The sequence below is a fragment of the Emys orbicularis genome, chromosome 8, assembly GCF_028017835.1.
Source record: "Emys orbicularis isolate rEmyOrb1 chromosome 8, rEmyOrb1.hap1, whole genome shotgun sequence".
Lineage (NCBI taxonomy): Eukaryota > Metazoa > Chordata > Testudines > Emydidae > Emys > Emys orbicularis.
The window spans coordinates 75,311,052-75,328,722 of NC_088690.1; the positions used below are offsets into that span (position 1 = coordinate 75,311,052).

At 42.4% G+C, this 17,671-nt stretch overlaps 2 protein-coding genes across 2 annotated transcripts; both read right to left on the bottom strand.

Annotated features, from left to right (window-relative positions):
- Nucleotides 1–5,169: 5,169 nt before the first annotated feature.
- Nucleotides 5,170–7,677, bottom strand: LOC135882929 (protocadherin gamma-B1-like). Its single transcript, XM_065409958.1, has one exon. It carries the CDS (start codon nucleotides 7,579–7,581, stop codon nucleotides 5,170–5,172), a length of 2,412 nt encoding a protein of 803 aa, XP_065266030.1. The 5' UTR covers nucleotides 7,582–7,677.
- An 863-nt stretch (nucleotides 7,678–8,540) lies between these two features.
- On the bottom strand, nucleotides 8,541–13,182 carry LOC135882930 (protocadherin gamma-A5-like). The gene is made up of 2 exons (XM_065409959.1): nucleotides 10,906–13,182; nucleotides 8,541–8,594 (listed from the first exon to the last, which is right to left on the bottom strand). Exons 1-2 carry the CDS (start codon nucleotides 13,180–13,182, stop codon nucleotides 8,541–8,543), a joined length of 2,331 nt encoding a protein of 776 aa, XP_065266031.1.
- Nucleotides 13,183–17,671: the final 4,489 nt, after the last annotated feature.

The following is a 17,671-nucleotide window of genomic DNA, read 5'->3' on the forward strand; positions in this document are numbered from 1 at the left end:
AAGCAGAATAGGGGGAAAAAATAGAGCCAATAAATAATGTGGAATAGTTCCAGTGCTAGTGGAAAGACATTGTGGTCTGAGAATAAACAGCATAACCAACAAGAGACTGGATTAAAAATGTGTGAGAGAAATTTAGAAATCACAAATACACAGGAATATCAAAGAAAGAAACAGGTGAGATACTGACAGGAATGAAAAATAGGAAAGCCCCTGATCTAGATGGGGTGTGTGGATTCTGACCGAAACACCTCTCTCCGTTGTTTACTTGAAAAAATAAATACATGTTTGAAGAAAGGGTGTTCAAGATGGACAGAGACAGGAAGGACCATCCTCGTGCAAAAAAAAAAAAAAAAAAAAGAAAGAAAGAAAGAAAGAAGGCCACAGTGATCTTATGAATTATGGCTGATCACTTTTGCCAGCTATGTGGGAACTTCTAACGGCAATTCTGGCGAAGAAGATCCAAATAGTGCTAGCTCACAATGGAATGCTTCCTCCTGAGCAAAAAGACTGCACAGTAAACATGAAAAGGGACAAAGGACCGTCTCTGGCTGAACAAAAGGATCAAAGAAGATTCAAAACACAAAAAGAGAGAGAAAATGAGAGATGGTGTGGACAGACAATCAGAAAGCATGTAACATCATCCCACATGTATGGACCACTAGGACAATGAAAATGCACAAGGTTTATCCAAATATTATTTTCTTTTTGTGGCAATCTCTGATTAACTGGAACATTCAACTCTACCTGGAATGGACTCTCACTGATGAGATCTAAATTAGAAGAGGAATCTTTCAAGCAGATTCCTTTTCACCAATGCTGTTCATGGTAGCAATGGTTCCAGTGTCATAGATGCTTCGTGAGATAAATTGTGGTTATCATAAGAGCAGCAACCAGTTAACCATTGTTACACATGGATGAGCTGAAGCTATATGGACAGTCACAAAAGGCAATACTGAGATTGGTTACATGTAGAAAAGTTTGGTGAAGATATAAAGTTATGGGTTGGCCTGGCATCTGTAAAGACAGGCAAACTGGTACACTCAGAGTGCATACAAGTTAACAAAGATGCTATCGAACATATCTCTCACCATGGCCCCTGCAAATACCTTCGAATCAGAGAACTGTCTGAGTTGCAACCTAATAAAGTTAATGAAGAGTGCGGAAATAATATTACAAATGAATAAGAGCTACTATAATGAGAAAACTCAAATAATTTGATGCAAACCATTACTATGTGGGTAATGCCTGTAGTACGGTACACCGCCAGTGTGCCCAAGTGGAATCAAGAGAGAAGAAAGAAATCGACAACCAAACAAGAAAGCTCTGGAGATGCATAAAGTATGAATATCAATCAAGATGTGGACTGGATGTACATCTGATGATGCGATGGAGGAAAAGGTTCGCTATCTGTGGAAGAAGCAATTAACAATGAAGAATATAACATGAAAATATAAGAGGAGGCAACCAGAGTAAAATATCATCTGGTCGTTATAACACGTGATGGCTGAGCATGCATCCCAGCCCAAGAAAGTAAAAATGAAAGGAGAAAACAAATTGCCGAAGAAATATTCAAAAGATTTACACAGAAATCAGTGCGCAGACAGTGGTGGAGAGATAAAACCCACAACTGATTGAAGATTAAGAAACTCATGGTTTGCAGAAGGATACTTCAAGAGAGCGAGCGAGACAGAGAGAGAGAGAGAGAGACTCAGCAGTGCACAAGAGCAGTACTTAAGGCTTTATTATGTTCTAAACAAAAGTGACCAACAGAACTGTTCCCCAAACTGCAGCATGTTTTCTGAAAAGAGAGAGAGGTGGTGTAGCATGTGTTGAGCATCTCTAGGAGCCTAGCTGGGAAAGAATATATGAACACACACAATTAGGTCACCAAGTGTATGAACTGGAGCCCCTATCTCAAGTACGGATTTCAGCTAACCATGTTGTGTTATGACTACCAAATTGAAAACACTCTAGAGAATGGAGAGGCTAAGATTTCATGGGATCTGGCAATTGTCACAGACCAAATGGTGCAGGCAAACAGGCTGAACATAGTTGTAGAAAAGAAGACCAATAAGAATGCTAATAGATATTACCATACCAGCAGACAGAAACATTAAAAAGAAACAAGAGAAGATAATGAAGTATGAAGAACTCTGCCATGTCGTGGAATAATAATGGAAAACTAGAACAAAGACAATGTCACAGATATTTGGAGCGATCCCTAAGGGTATGCATGAGTAATTCAAGAACGCATAAAGCGTGCAAGACATTATAATCAGTGACCTCCAGAAAACAGCGCTCCTAGGCACTGTGAGAATTTTAAGGAAAGTCGAAGAACAGGTGCATTTGAGCACCTAAAATGCAGGAATTCTGGTGAGGTTTCAATCAAACCTATGGTGACAAGGTGGGTGAGGTAATATCTTCTATCGGACCAACTTCTTGAAGTTGGTTCTTATTACCTCACCCACCTTGTCCCTCTAATATCCTTGCACTAACATGACTACGACAGGGCTACACTGCATAAACCTATGGAATCCGTTCATGGTCAGGATTTATTGGTGACTCACGGGGATAAATTTTAGAAAGTAGTTTCCCCCTTTTTATGCTTAAAGATTTTGTACGTTGTGAAGGCTAATTGTTTTTGTTAGTTTGTTTTTTAATTCTCATGATGTAATACTCAGGGATGCTGCTGCTGATGATATAACAACCCTTAAATCTTTTTTTCAGATTCACTGCTTCCAAGATTACAGTCCCATACTCCCCCAAAACAAAAGTATGGCCGATAATGTTTGTCTGTAAAGGTATGACATTGCATTTGTCTTATTAAAACACATGGCGTTTGACTGGTCTCATATTATACAGCGATCCAGATTACTCGGTGTCAATGACCCGCATTTACAATTATTTACCTTTCCATCAATCTCTCTGTCATCTGCAAATTTTTATCAGCACCTATTTTGTATTTTCTTCCACATCAATTACAAAAATATGGAATAGCACCAGAATGAGATCTGATTCCCGTGAGATTCCAAAATAATCACACAGTCATTGGTGAGTCAAATTTGTAATCTTATAAAAAAAAGATGTCAAAGCTATTTAATAACAGTTGTTTTCCATGAAAACATATTGATTTATACTAGCAACTGGACCTATAAATGTTATTGATAAAGTCCTGTATCAGGTACTACGACTGTTTTCTCTTGGATTTATGTCAGGCTAACTGGCTAATTTCCTGGGTCATTCCCATTTACACTATAAAATGTCCCTTTGAGTAAGGTTTCACAGGGTGATGGGAATCTTTCTTTCTTTCTTTCTTTCTTTCTTTCTTTCTTTCTTTCTTTCTTTCTTTCTTTCTTAAATGAAGTCTTCCGACAGAGACTAGAAAATGCTTAACATATTTAAGAATATCCTTTTTTATTTTGAAAAACCAATGTGTAAAAACCACATGAGGTTCCCTCCTAGGATTCTTACTATTGATCAGTGATAAAAGATCTCTTGAACAATTATTAGGTGTTGAAAATGAAAAGCATCTCACAGGACCATGGACAAATTCCTCTAAATATACTTTCTACATAAGAATTCAACATATGCAAATCAATCTATTTTATAATTTTTTAAAAAATTGAAGTAAATTTCGTTACCTCCTGCACACACGGGTGCACACATACACATGCACGCACGCATACACATACAGAGTCACTCCCAGTTTAATTTCATGACACTTCAATCACTTTCAGTACATAAGATATCAAAAAGTTAAGTTAAACATTAACTATAAGCATGCGAATTTGTCTACTTATACAAAAGGGCCAAATTCGGACATGATTTTAAACTCATGCAGCCCTATTAAAATCTATATTGTGGCCCAGGTGCTCTTGGCTCACCTATCCTTCACTACATAAGACCACACCACTACCACCAAGATGGCAGTGCTTAGATGAAATCAGCTCCTGGACGAAGAATAGCTCGCTGAAGCTGGAACTGAACAAAACAGAGGTGATGCTGGTGGGAAGAGGAAAGTATTTTGAGGAGTTTGTAGTCACAGTGAAGTCTCCTTTACCTGAAATTTCACATCTACACTTGATAAATTCAATCTGTAGTCTAGGTGTACTATTGGATTTCTTGCTGATGCTGAGGTCTTACAAACAACAGCTGTGATTAATGATTTATTTCACCTCCACCAGTCTATGAGACTCCATCCCATCCTGGTAATGAAGACCTGGCCTCAGTTATTCATGCCTGTATCACCTCTTGACTGGATTACAGCAATGCAATATATTTTGTCATGAAACCTTCAGCACTTTGAAAATTCCAACTAGTACAAAATACTGCAGCTCATCTCCTCAACAACATAGGTTGCCTGTCCTCTACTGTCTACACTGGCTTCCAATACAATTTCAAATTTTGTTCAAGGTGATGGTCCTTATTGTCCAAGTGCTCACTTCCTTGGGCCCAGAACACCAAAAAGACTGTAATGCTTTGGGACAAAGACCGTGGTCAACCACTTTGCTCCTTTGGCAAAATGGAATTCTGAACAATAAGATTAAAACCATTTGTTTGGGGAAAGAACTCTCTCTGGGAGCAGAGACTGTGGAATGAACTCTCTCAGGAACTAAGGACCATCACAAACATCACCACTTTCTGTTCCAAATGCAAAGCACACTTATTTGACCTTGGCTTCTCTAATCTAGATGGCAGATGTGTACTCACATTGCTTAATGCACTACTGGGAGGAGCTCAGACATTATGGTGAAGAACGAGGTATAAAAACCTACATAGCATAGAACAGACTAGGAACAGAGAAAACTCTCAAGGCAGTATATGCATTGTAGATGCAAGCATGTATTTGAGTTTTAGCTGTTTTCATATATATAAATGTATAATTTTGTTTTATACCTAAATTATTATAAATTTAAGTATACCTATATAATACCTGTGCGTATAAATTTTATGTGTATACACACAAACTGACAATATATGCTCATTTTCAAATGCTACAAGGAAGCTACTCCTAAAGAAAATTATGTTTCACAATGTATCTCATAATTTAAAAACAAAACAAAACGCTGATTCATTTTACTTTGACACACCGAAGAAAATTCAGACACTCTACTGAAAAAAAATCTATGTATTAGACCCCCTACCCTAAAGCGATAAAAGTTGATGATACTAGAAATAACTAATCCAAATAACAATATTTTTAACTATTAAGAACTCTAATTTTGAGTTAAAAGAAATGGATTTTAAAAAGCCCTGATATACGAGCGAATCTATACAAAGACTCACGTCTCCAAGTGCTTCAGCTTCAGACTTTGGGTCTCCAGGCGCAGATTTACTGCTCATAGGTAGCATTCCAGAGTTATCCCTGCAAAGAATGTTCTCTTCTATGAAGTTCTGACCATTTGATTTTAGGAGACTAAACGCCGTTTTACCAGAGTCTGCGGCTAAACACAGATTATAGCTATACGATAAAGTCCCATCGCAGTAGCTCGGGGGCAATCCTGGACCCGACTTGGAAAAACGATCAGAACCAAAACATCGCAAAACTGGGAGATTCATCGACCTTCCACATTTCATCACAATGGCCAGTGCAACTGTCAGGAGGAACAAAAATGAGATCAAGGCTAAAGCCAACATCAAGTAAAACTGTAAATCAGACTGAGGTGCCGAGTCACCCGATTGGTCGCTCATTTCCGGAAGAGCCTCTTGGAAGTTCTCAGCAAACACCAGGTTGAGAGTCACTGTGGCGGAGAGAGGCGGCTGCCCGTTATCCTTCACCAGGGTGACCAGCCTGTGCTTCACAGCATCGCTGTCCGCAAAGGCGCGGGCTGTCCGGATCTCCCCGGTGTGCAGCCCCATGCTGAAGAGCCTCGGTTCCGTGGCCCGGAGCAGATGGTAGGAGAGCCAGGCATTGTGTCCTGAGTCAGCATCCACCGCCACCACCTTAGTCACCAGATAACCTGCCTCGGCCGAGCGAGGGACCATCTCGAACAAGGCGGAGCCATCGGCTCCGAGGGAAGGGTACAGGATGCGAGGGGCGTTATCATTCTGATCCAGAATAAACAGCCTGACGGTGACATTGCTGCTGAGAGGCGGGGACCCGCCGTCTTGGGCCTTCACTTGCACTTCAAACTCCCGGAATTGCTCGTAGTCGAAGGAGCGCTGCGCATAGATAGCTCCGGTCTGGGAGTTAATGGAGAGAGGCAGCTCCTGGAGGTTGCTGCTCAAGATGGAGTAAGTGACTCGGGCGTTCCGGTCCAGATCCCGGTCTGAGGCTTTTACACTGAAAATAGAGGCCCCCGAGGGATTGTTTTCTGGCACATAGGCGGTGTAGGAAGGTTTCTCAAAGACAGGGGCGTTGTCATTGATATCCGAGATTTGTAACAAGATTGTTTTCTGGGTGGAGAGGGGGGGAGAGCCGTTGTCGGTGGCTGTGATTGTGATATTGTACTCCGGGGTTCTCTCCCTGTCCAGGGTGCTGTCTGTGAGAATTTTGTAATAATTATTAGAGGACCACACTATTTTAAAAGGCAAGTTGTGTTGAAGATGACAGGTGACGTCTCCATTTTCACCGGCATCTCGGTCATAGGCTTTGATCAGAGCCGCCACTGTGCCGGCTACTGAGTTTTCTGGAATGGGACTGGATATAGATGTGAACGTCACTTCCGGGACGTTGTCGTTCTCATCAAGAATTTCTATTTGAACTTTGCAATGAGCAGATTGTCCTCCCCCATCTCTGGCCTCTATACGTATTGTGTATGTATTTGTTTTCTCAAAATCCAGAATCCCCGTATTTGTAATTCTTCCATTCACAGGATCTAAATGAAATAATTTACGAGCATTTTCTTTAATGTTGCTAAACATGTATGTGATTTGGCCATTTAACCCTTCATCCTGATCCGTGGCTTTCACCTGAACCACTAAGGAGCCATTTGGTAGATTTTCTCTCAGGCTTACTTTGTAGATCTCTTCAGTAAATTCGGGGCGATTGTCATTGGTATCAGTGACATTAATCCTAATCTGAACCGTCCCAGTTCTGACTGGATCTCCCCCATCCACAGCCGTCAGGATCAAGTGATGAGAGTTTTGCTTTTCCCGATCCAAAGATTTTTCCAAAATTAACTCAGCATATTTGTTTTCATCTGGACTCTCGTTTACTGACAGGATAAAATGCGGGTTCTTGCTGAGTTGGTAACTCTTCAGTGAGTTGACCCCAACGTCTGGATCTTGAGCAGATTCTAGTGGAAATCGCACACCAGGCAGTGTGGATTCTATAATTGCTAAATCAATGTTGTTTGTCTTGAACCGCGGGGCGTTATCATTAATGTCCTGGATTGCTACATTCACATGGAAAACATTCAGAGGATTTTCCACCACCGTTTCGAGTGTCAGGACACAAAGGGGTGTTTCCCCGCATATCTCCTCCCGGTCTATCCTGCCATTCACATACAGGTTGCCATTTCCCCCATTCACACTGAAGTATTGCTTTTCCGAATTGACACGGAGCTTTCGCTGCGGAAGCTCTCGGATACTCAACCCCAAATCGTTGGCGAGCTTCCCCACAAGGGAACCTTTGGCCATTTCCTCCGGAATCGAATAACGAATCTGCTCCGGGACCGCCCGGCAGAACAAAGAGAATAAGAAGGGAAACAACAGTACCTGCTGTCTGACTGCCGGGCCGCTCAGTCTGTGCCTGGTTTCCATCCCATGCATTTTCACGTACGCTCTCTTCTTTATTCTGTACAAAAAGTGCTTATAAGTCCAGATATATGGTAAATATCCCAGGTAATGAAGAGAAAATGGATTCAATTGCTCAGGCTAATTGAACATCAGAGTCCGGAGGGAGGCTTTCTCTGAGCAGCAAGGCTGTGTGCGCGTTTCTCGGGTTGTTTTCTCTGCGATCTGCACTGTGTGATTGAGAAATCAGGCTGCAGTCGGCTGTAATGGATCTCTGGCTGTAGCTCCGCACCGCATTGGCCAACAGCGGCACTCTGAGCTCAGCCGGAGAACTGCAGCACACAAAACTAATGAAGTCACCGATAGAGATCTAGACACGAGGAAAGGTATTCTAATACATTTAATATAAATGTTTTTAAATTATTCTCAATCCAGTCTGCTCTAGCCTTAATTAAATTTTAAAAGGTTCCTCCAAACACCCACGGACATCTCTATAGTTTACAGTAGTACTTTCTTTATCCTTTATCAAAGTTGTTTGCTTCAAAATAAAGTGTAATTGTATTTTTATTACTATTATTGCATTTTCCTCCTAAGAGCCAGAGCCCTGATGGAAGACATGGGGATTCTGTTTATGCTTTAATTCAGGTATCATTTTGAAAATAAAATACTTATTCTTAGATTTTGTGAAGTTTATATATTCTGGAGAGAGAAGATGGGTTTTGCATTCATTATTTCAAGAAATAGAGTTGTGCTTGTGACCTGGTGTGCCTGGGGTAGCCCTCACTGAAAATGCTAAGGTCAGGGCAGGCTGCAAAAGGGAGATCAGATACTCCCAAAACTGGTGGGCAACACTGAAGTTAAATTTACCAACCAGTCACAAACCATGCTTCTGATCCTCCACACTGGTTATCAAGAAACTAAAAAGAGAAACCACACGGCCCCCTTTATTGCATTTAAGTTCCCTGGCTCCCAATCAGCACATAGATCCAGTACAGTGAGAAGTTATTTACAAACTGCTCACTATACAAAATGTTCTTCTGACCCCAAAGGGCCAGTCATCTTACCAGGTCAATATTATTTTGGATCTTACCCAAAATATCACACTGCCAGCCAATCCTTTAGTGTCTAAAACTAAAGGTTTATTATAAAGAAAAAAGAAAGAACAAGAAGAGAGTTGTTAAATGATAAAGCACTCAGATACATACAGAGACTTCAAAGTCCATATATCAGATTCTGAGCAGTATTGGTGAGTTTTCTGGCTTGAAAGTCCCTCTGGAATACATCCACAGCTTGGATGGGTCATTCAGTCCTTTGTTCAGAGTTTTATTTGTGGAAAAAGTTACTCCAGACGTAAGAAACAGGAATGAAGACAAAATGAAGAAGATGCAGCTGCCTTTCATATTCTTTTGCCTTGTGGCTAGTACTTCCTTTGTCCCAAACACAAGTTTCACAGCACATGGCATGGAAAAGCTCTAGAGTTCTCTGTCCGCAGGCATGCCCTACATGTCTTGCTGACTCATAAGGTGTAGCCCCTACCTTCTCTCAATGGGTTCATTGTACAGCTGATGTCCCTTGATGGGCCACCAAGCAGGCTTAGTGCTGATGCCATTCTATCTGGGGGTGTCACCCAGAAACACAGCACAAGTTTTGAAATACAGATATATCATACATATCTATAACTCACAATACAAAGGTGATACAAACATATAAACAAGATCATCATTCCTGGCAAATCATAACATTTTCACAGACACCTTACATGGCCTATCTGGTCAGATTCCTTGCAATTTTATAATATTGATATAAATATAATAAAGCGTCTCCCATATTCCATACAGTGTCACAGTGCTTTCCCTCACCTCTCAAGAATGAGTTCTCTAGCTGTGAGTCAGTTGTTACAAAACTCTGCCCCCTTCCCCCATTTTGGAGCCTGACTTTTTTGTGTGTGGAGATAATGTCACAATTACTGGATAATTTTATTGTTATGAATAACCATAGCCAGAGTGAGTGAAACTGAAACGGATCCTCTAACTTAGGTTTATCCTACAGAGAGCCTTGAAAGTGAGTACAAGTACTATGAATTTGATTTTCCATTGAATAGGTATCCAGTATGTCATTGGGATGATGGGTTCAGGTTGATGTGAGCTGCTTAAACATGTTAGAGTATCTGTGTTAACTAGTCTTATCTTTTTTAAATGGCACATGGTTCTTAAATATAGAGAATTGCAGCAGTTGATCCTGGAGCTTACAAATGCATGCATCCCTGTGGCTAAGTCTTGGTACTATCTGTTGGATGCAGCAATCGGGCTAGCTATAGGTGGCAAGAAAGTATTTTTAGCGTCCACTGCTATTTGGAAACCTCCTAGACGTATTGAGAAGTCTTGCAGGACCTTGAGACTACATAGTGTCTTTACAATCGTAAGGCAGGGCGTGAAGTATTGATGCTAACCAAGCCTCCCAAGTGCTTCCCTTTCCCTACTACCAATATTTTTATTCTGACCAGATGTAACGTCACTTAACATAAATGAGCCAAATTATGAGAAAACGGGTGTAATCGTTTATGTCCTGAAACAAAACTGAACGTCTAGGCACGGAATTAAATAAATAATGTAAAATAAATTTAACTGTCCTAAGTAATTTCTTATTCAAAGATATTTTTCAAAGTTGGATTTAAAGATATTTTCCCTCTTCCATTCTAATTTTGTAATAAAAAGAGAAATTTACCTTACACAGAATATACAAACTTTACTAGATCGAAGGATATTTTATTTTATTCTCACAAACACTGTAATGCAAAACTTAAAAACCTGAACAGGTTCCCTATGGAAGCCTTCCTTAAGGAGAATATTCGGTGTTAGAAATATAGAGATTCCTAAGCAGTTCCGGTGAATTCTTGATAAAAACCCATTCTAGAAAGGTATAATAATTTATTTTTCTTCGGCTCATGCCCTAATAAATTCGGTTTTAAAAATGTGAACTAGAGTTTGTCAGACTTGAATAACAACAACAAATTGTTTCATCTCCTATTAATGCATGAGTGTAGACGATTTGATTCTAATCCTGCCTTCTCCGACTGTTTACGAGATTCTGAACCAAGATCGCAGGAAGAGAGACAAGCAGGGGTTCCCCGCATGTTTGCTCTGCACAAGAGCTGCTTCCAATATCCACTGAATAAAACTATATAATTACACGTCAAAGCATTTAAAAAAGGAACTAAAGAAAACTTACCTGACCAAACACATCATTCCCGTCATTATTCTTCGAGTTTTCAATCGGCCCATTAGTGAGAGTATTTGAATAGTTTAATTCTGACTGGATACACTGGCTCTTTCTGGAGTCCGTGGTGAGAGAAACCTCATGTGAGTAGGAGTGAAGAAAAGCTCTGACTCCATCGAGCCCCACAAACTGCGAGACGGGAACTCCACTGAAAGTCACACTCGAGGAGTCAAACAGCTGCGAGTTTCTCCACCGGCGGAGCCTCAGGGCCAGTAACACTATGATAAAGGTAAAGAACAAGCAGGAAACGGAAGCCACAGCGATCACCAAATACAAGGTGTGGCTGGACTGGGGGTCTGCAGGCGCTGAGAGGCTGCTTAAATCGGAGAGGATTTCGGGGATGCTGTCAGCCACCACCACCGTGACAGTGGCCGTGGCAGAGAGGGAGGGCTGCCCGTTGTCCTTCACCAAAACCACCAGACTTTGCTTGAGCGCATCTTTGTCGAGAAAGTAGCGCGCTGTCCTGATCTCTCCGCTGTGGAGTCCCACAGAGAAGAGCCCCGGCTCTGTAGCCTTCAGCAGCTGGTAGGAGAGCCAGGCGTTCTGCCCGGAGTCTGCATCCACCGCCACCACCTTAGTGACCAGGTAACCCGGCTCGGAGGAGCGAGGGGCCAACTCCACTCCCGTGGAGCCATCGGTGGGAAAGGAGGGGTGTAAGATTTGCGGGCTGTTGTCATTCTGATCCAGTATAAAGAGAGTGATGGAGACATTACTGCTGAGAGGTGGGGAACCCCCATCCTGAGCCTGCACTTGGAACCGAATCTCCCGGAATTGTTCGTAATCGAAGGAGCGCAGAGCGTAGAGAGCCCCAGTCTCGGAGTTAATGGAGATGGAGGAGGACAAGGGCACTTCGCTTCTGTCTTCTTCAAGAATTGAGTAAGTGACTCGGGCGTTCTCCCTCCAGTCAGGATCATTCGCTTTCAGGGAACAAAGGGAAGCTCCTCTGGGATTGTTCTCTGTGATGTACAAAGTGTAGGATGTCTGGTTGAAGACAGGAGCGTTGTCGTTTATGTCTAAAAGCTGTACTAAAATTGTTGCTGTTGAGGATAAAGGAGGAGTCCCTCGGTCTGTGGCTGTTACAGTTACATTGTAATCCAAGACCTGCTCCCTGTCTAGGGGTTTGTCAGTCACCAAACTGTAATAATTATCGAATGATTTCTGTAACCAAAATGGGATGTTTCTGGGGATGGAGCACGTGACCTCGCCATTCTCCGCTGAATCTCGATCGTGTAAATTTATTAGAGCGATCACAGTCCCTGGAGGGCTGTCTTCACTCACCGATTTGATTGCAGACGTGACTGTAATTTCAGGAGCATTATCATTGACATCAATAACAACTATCAGAACTTTAGACCTGGCCGAGAGGTCTCCAACGTCCTTTGCTTGAATCTCCATTTCATATAATGCAGCTTCCTCATAGTCCAGGTTTCCCAAAGTTGATATTTTCCCCGTTTTAGAATCCACCTGGAATATCTGAGACGCTTTGTCTTTCATTTTCCGGAGTGAATATGTGACCGCCGAATTTATCGCTTCATCGGGATCTGTGGCGTTTACTGTCAGCAGCAGAGACCCGACGGGCACATTTTCCAAAACACTCACTTTATAGACAGGCTGACTGAAAACTGGTGCATTGTCATTTGCGTCAAGGACAATAACGCGGATCTGCGCAGTGCCGGACCTGACTGGATCTCCCCCGTCAGTGGCTGTGAGGATTAGATCGTGAACAGCTTGTTCTTCCCGGTCTAGAGACTTTTCCAGCACCAGTTCGGCATATTTGTCCCCGTCAGCTCCCGTTTGCACATCCAGAGAGAAGTGTTTGTTACTGCTGAGATAATAGCCCTGCACAGAATTGGCTCCGACATCTGCATCCTGCGCCCCGTCAAGAGAATATCGGGTTCCCACAGCGGCTAACTCACTGATTCTAAATTCCAATTCATCTTCCTGGAAGCGGGGCGCATTGTCATTAATATCTGTGATTTCAAGTTCAACTCCGAAAACCTTCATTTTGTCCTCTACTATAATTTCAAAATTTAACAGACACGTCTCTAGCTGGCCACAGATTTGCTCTCTGTCTACTCTTTCCGTGGGGTATAAATGGCCGCTTTTAATATTCAAAGTAAAATACTGAGTCCTACCTCTGCCAACAATGCGGACTCCGCGGTCTGAGAGGTCCTTTATATCCAGCCCCAGATCCTTTGCAATATTCCCCACATAAGAGCCTTTCTGCATTTCCTCAGGAATCGAATAGCGAATCTGCCCAGAAACTGCCTCCCAAACATTAACCAATATGAGGCAGAACAGGGCTTGTCCTTTGTTTCCCAGCAGCATGTGTGCATTCGCCATTTCCAGCTCTCTAAAGAGACATCTGAGACGGAACCAGCACACAGAGTTCGGAGACAGGCTTTCTTCTATTGGGTTTATAATCCAAGCCGAGTGCAGAGTATTTATTCAGCGATGCTGCCGTTTGAAGAGGATTTGATCTCTGTTCTGTGCTGTGAAACACTGGTCCGTCTGCTCCATTTCTCATGGCGTCTCTCTCCCCGAGTGGTAAACAGCGGCACTCAGAGTCTCAACTAATAATTACAACTGCTCAGATAAATAAAGCGGTATCTGTTTTTCTGTGTGACAGCTTACTTTTTCAGCACTGTATATAATCGTGATGTCCTAATTAAGGTATGTTTTAAAACTGAACACACAAAGCAAAACTATATACTTTTTGAAGTCATTATCAAAACACAGGATGGTTTTCTGGGTGGAGATGAGGATGTCTTTGTCTCTGGCTATAACTGTAATTCATAGATTCATAGATTCTAGGACTGGAAGGGACCTCGAGAGGTCATCGAGTCCAGTCCCCTGCCCGCATGGCAGGACCAAATACTGTCTAGACCATCCCTGATAGACATTTATCTAACCTACTCTTAAATATCTCCAGAGATGGAGATTCCACAACCTCCCTAGGCAATTTATTCCAGTGTTTAACCACCCTGACAGTTAGGAACTTTTTCCTAATGTCCAACCTAGACCTCCCTTGCTGCAGTTTAAGCCCATTGCTTCTTGTTCTATCCTCAGAGGCTAAGGTGAACAAGTTTTCTCCCTCCTCCTTATGACACCCTTTTAGATACCTGAAAACTGCTATCATGTCCCCTCTCAGTCTTCTCTTTTCCAAACTAAACAAACCCAATTCTTTCAGCCTTCCTTCATAGGTCATGTTCTCAAGACCTTTAATCATTCTTGTTGCTCTTCTCTGGACCCTTTCCAATTTCTCCACATCTTTCTTGAAATGCGGTGCCCAGAACTGGACACAATACTCCAGCTGAGGCCTAACCAGAGCAGAGTAGAGCGGAAGAATGACTTCTCGTGTCTTGCTCACAACACACCTGTTAATACATCCCAGAATCATGTTTGCTTTTTTTGCAACAGCATCACACTGTTGACTCATATTTAGCTTGTGGTCCACTATAACCCCTAGATCCCTTTCTGCCGTACTCCTTCCTAGACAGTCTCTTCCCATTCTGTATGTGTGAAACTGATTTTTTCTTCCTAAGTGGAGCACTTTGCATTTGTCTTTGTTAAACTTCATCCTGTTTAACTTAGACCATTTCTCCAATTTGTCCAGATCATTTTGAATTATGACCCTGTCCTCCAAAGCAGTTGCAATCCCTCCCAGTTTGGTATCATCCGCAAACTTAATAAGCGTACTTTCTATGCCAATATCTAAGTCGTTAATGAAGATATTGAACAGAGCCGGTCCCAAAACAGACCCCTGCGGAACCCCACTCGTTATGCCTTTCCAGCAGGATTGGGAACCATTAATAACAACTCTCTGAGTATGGTTATCCAGCCAGTTATGCACCCACCTTATAGTAGCCCCATCTAAATTGTATTTGCCTAGTTTGTCGATAAGAATATCATGCGAGACCGTATCAAATGCCTTACTAAAGTCTAGGTATACCACATCCACAGCTTCTCCCTTATCCACAAGACTCGTTATCCTATCGAAGAAAGCTATCAGATTGGTTTAACATGATTTGTTCTTTACAAATCCATGCTGGCTGTTCCCTATCACCTTACCACCTTCCAAATGTTTGCAGATGATTTCCTTAATTACTTGCTCCATTATCTTCCCTGGCACAGAAGTTAAACTAACTGGTCTGTAGTTTCCTGGGTTGTTTTTATTTCCCTTTTTATAGATGGGCACTATATTTGCCCTTTTCCAGTCTTCTGGAATCTCTCCCGTCTCCCATGATTTTCCAAAGATAATAGCTAGAGGCTCAGATACCTCCTCTATTAGCTCCTTGAGTATTCTAGGATGCATTTCATCAGGCCCTGGTGACTTGCAGGCATATAACTTTTCTAAGTGATTTTTAACTTGTTCTTTTTTTATTTTATCTGCTAAACCTATCCCCTTCCCATTAGCATTCACTATGTTAGGCATTCCTTCAGACTTCTCGGTGAAGACCGAAACAAAGAAGTCATTAAGCATCTCTGCCATTTCCAAGTTTCCTGTTACTGTTTCTCCCTCTTCACTAAGCAGTGGGCCTACCCTGTCTTTGGTCTTCCTCTTGCTTCTAATGTATTGATAAAAAGTCTTCTTGTTCCCCTTTATTCCCGTAGCTAGTTTGAGCTACTTAATATTATACTCCGGTGTCCTTTCTCTGTCCTGAGTGTTCTCCGGGACCAGCTTATGATAATTATTAGGAAAGGATATTATCTGAAACAGAAAGCTACCCTTTATATGACATTTGACCTTGCCATTTTCTCCTGCATCTCAGACGGATACACAGATCAGAGCTGTCACTGTTCAAGGGAGACAGTCTTCGAGAATTGGGCTAGACACTGCTGGGGGGCGTTGTCCTTCCAATCAACAATATCCACTTCTACCTTGCTGTAGGCAGCTATTTCCCTCCATCTTTGGCTTCCACTCCGAAGATGTATTTATCTGCTCTTCAAAGTCCAAAATTCCTTTAGTTGTAATTTTACCGTTTTCGGGATCCCGTGTTAACATTTGCAGACCATTTTCTAGTATGATGCTGAATGTATGATGCTCAATGTGAATCGTTCGTTAAGACCTTCCTCATTATTCCTGGCTTTCACCTGCAGTACAAATAATTATTTTGGTAGATTTTCTCTCAGGCTGACTTTGTAGATCTGTTCAGTGAATACAGGGGGATTCTCATTGGCGTCAAATTAATCCTAATTTGAGCGGTCCAGGTTCTGACTGGATCTCCCACTTCCACAGCCATCAGGATCAAGTGATGAGTTACTTGCCATTCCCCATCCAAGTGTTTCGCTAGGAATAGTTCTGAGTATTTACTGCCATCCTGTCTACCCTTCACTGCTAGAGAGAAACGTTGGTTCGGGCTTAACTGGTAATTTTGTAATGAATTCATCCCAACATCAGTATCTTGTGCAGAATCCAGTGGAAATTCGGCACCCGACAATGTTTATTAATCATTTCTAGATCAGTGTTATTTCCTTTGAACTGCGGTGCATTACCATTTAAATCCTGGATTTCAACATTCACATGGGGAACTTTCAAAGGGTTTTCAACTACAGTTTCCAGTTTTATAAGACAGACTGGAGATTTCCTGCATGTTCCCTCCCGGTCTATTCTGTCATTTACATACAAGTTTCCATTTTCTACACTGATAACGAAATATTGCTTTTTAGCCATAGCAAGAACAAAGAGCTTTCGCTGAGGCAGCTCTCTGACATTCAATCTCAAATACTTGTCGAAATTCCTCACAAGGAGCCTTTTGCCATTTCCTCAGGAATCGAATCTGCTCAGAGAGCACTCGGCAAAGCAAAGAGAATAAAGTATTGGGAAAACAGTACTTGCGGTCTGAGTCCCCAGCCTGTGCCTGTCCCACTGTGTTTGAGTCCCATCCCTTTTGCTTTCATTTTAGCTGAGGCCTGGTCTACACTACAGAGTTGGGTTGAAGGAAGCCGCCTTAAGATGACCTGTTAATGTATGTGTCTACACTACCGGGTCCTTTATGCCGACCTAAGTCACCTCTAATGTCAACTTCTGTAATTCACCTCTGCGAGAGGCATAGCACTTAATTTGATTTTCCTGGGTCGACTGCAAGGTAGTGCAGATGTAGCATTGTGTAATTCAACTTAATTGGCCTCCAGTAGTGTCCCACAATGCTCATCTGTGACAGCTCTGGAGATCATTCTCAACTCTGCTGCAGTGTAGCCAGGTACAACGGAAACAGCCCCTCCCCTGCTAAAGCCCCGGGAATTTTTGATTTCCCATTTCCTGTTTGATCAGCATTGGGAGCATGCCAGCTTGAGCACAGCTGATCAAGGAGACTACACGCCCCAAATGCGCTCCAGCCTGGTCTGCACAGGAGGTGATGGAGCTCATTGCTGTGTGGGGAGAAAAGTCTGTGCAGGCAGAGCTCTGACCCAGCAGAAGAAATGCTGACATCTATGCAAAGATCACTTGTGGAATGGGGGAGAAGGGCTACACAAGGGACACACAGCAGTGCCATATGAAAATAAAAAACAGTCGCCAAGCATACCAGAAGGCAAGGGAGGTGAACAGTCGTTCTGGTGATGAACCCCACACATGCCGGTTCTACAATGAGCTGCATGCAATTCTTTGGGGTGACCCTACCAGTACCCCCCAAGCAATGTGGACATCTCACAGGTGTGTGAGTCTAGGGACAACAAGGAGGATGATATGGTGGATGAGGAAGAGGAGGAGGAGGAG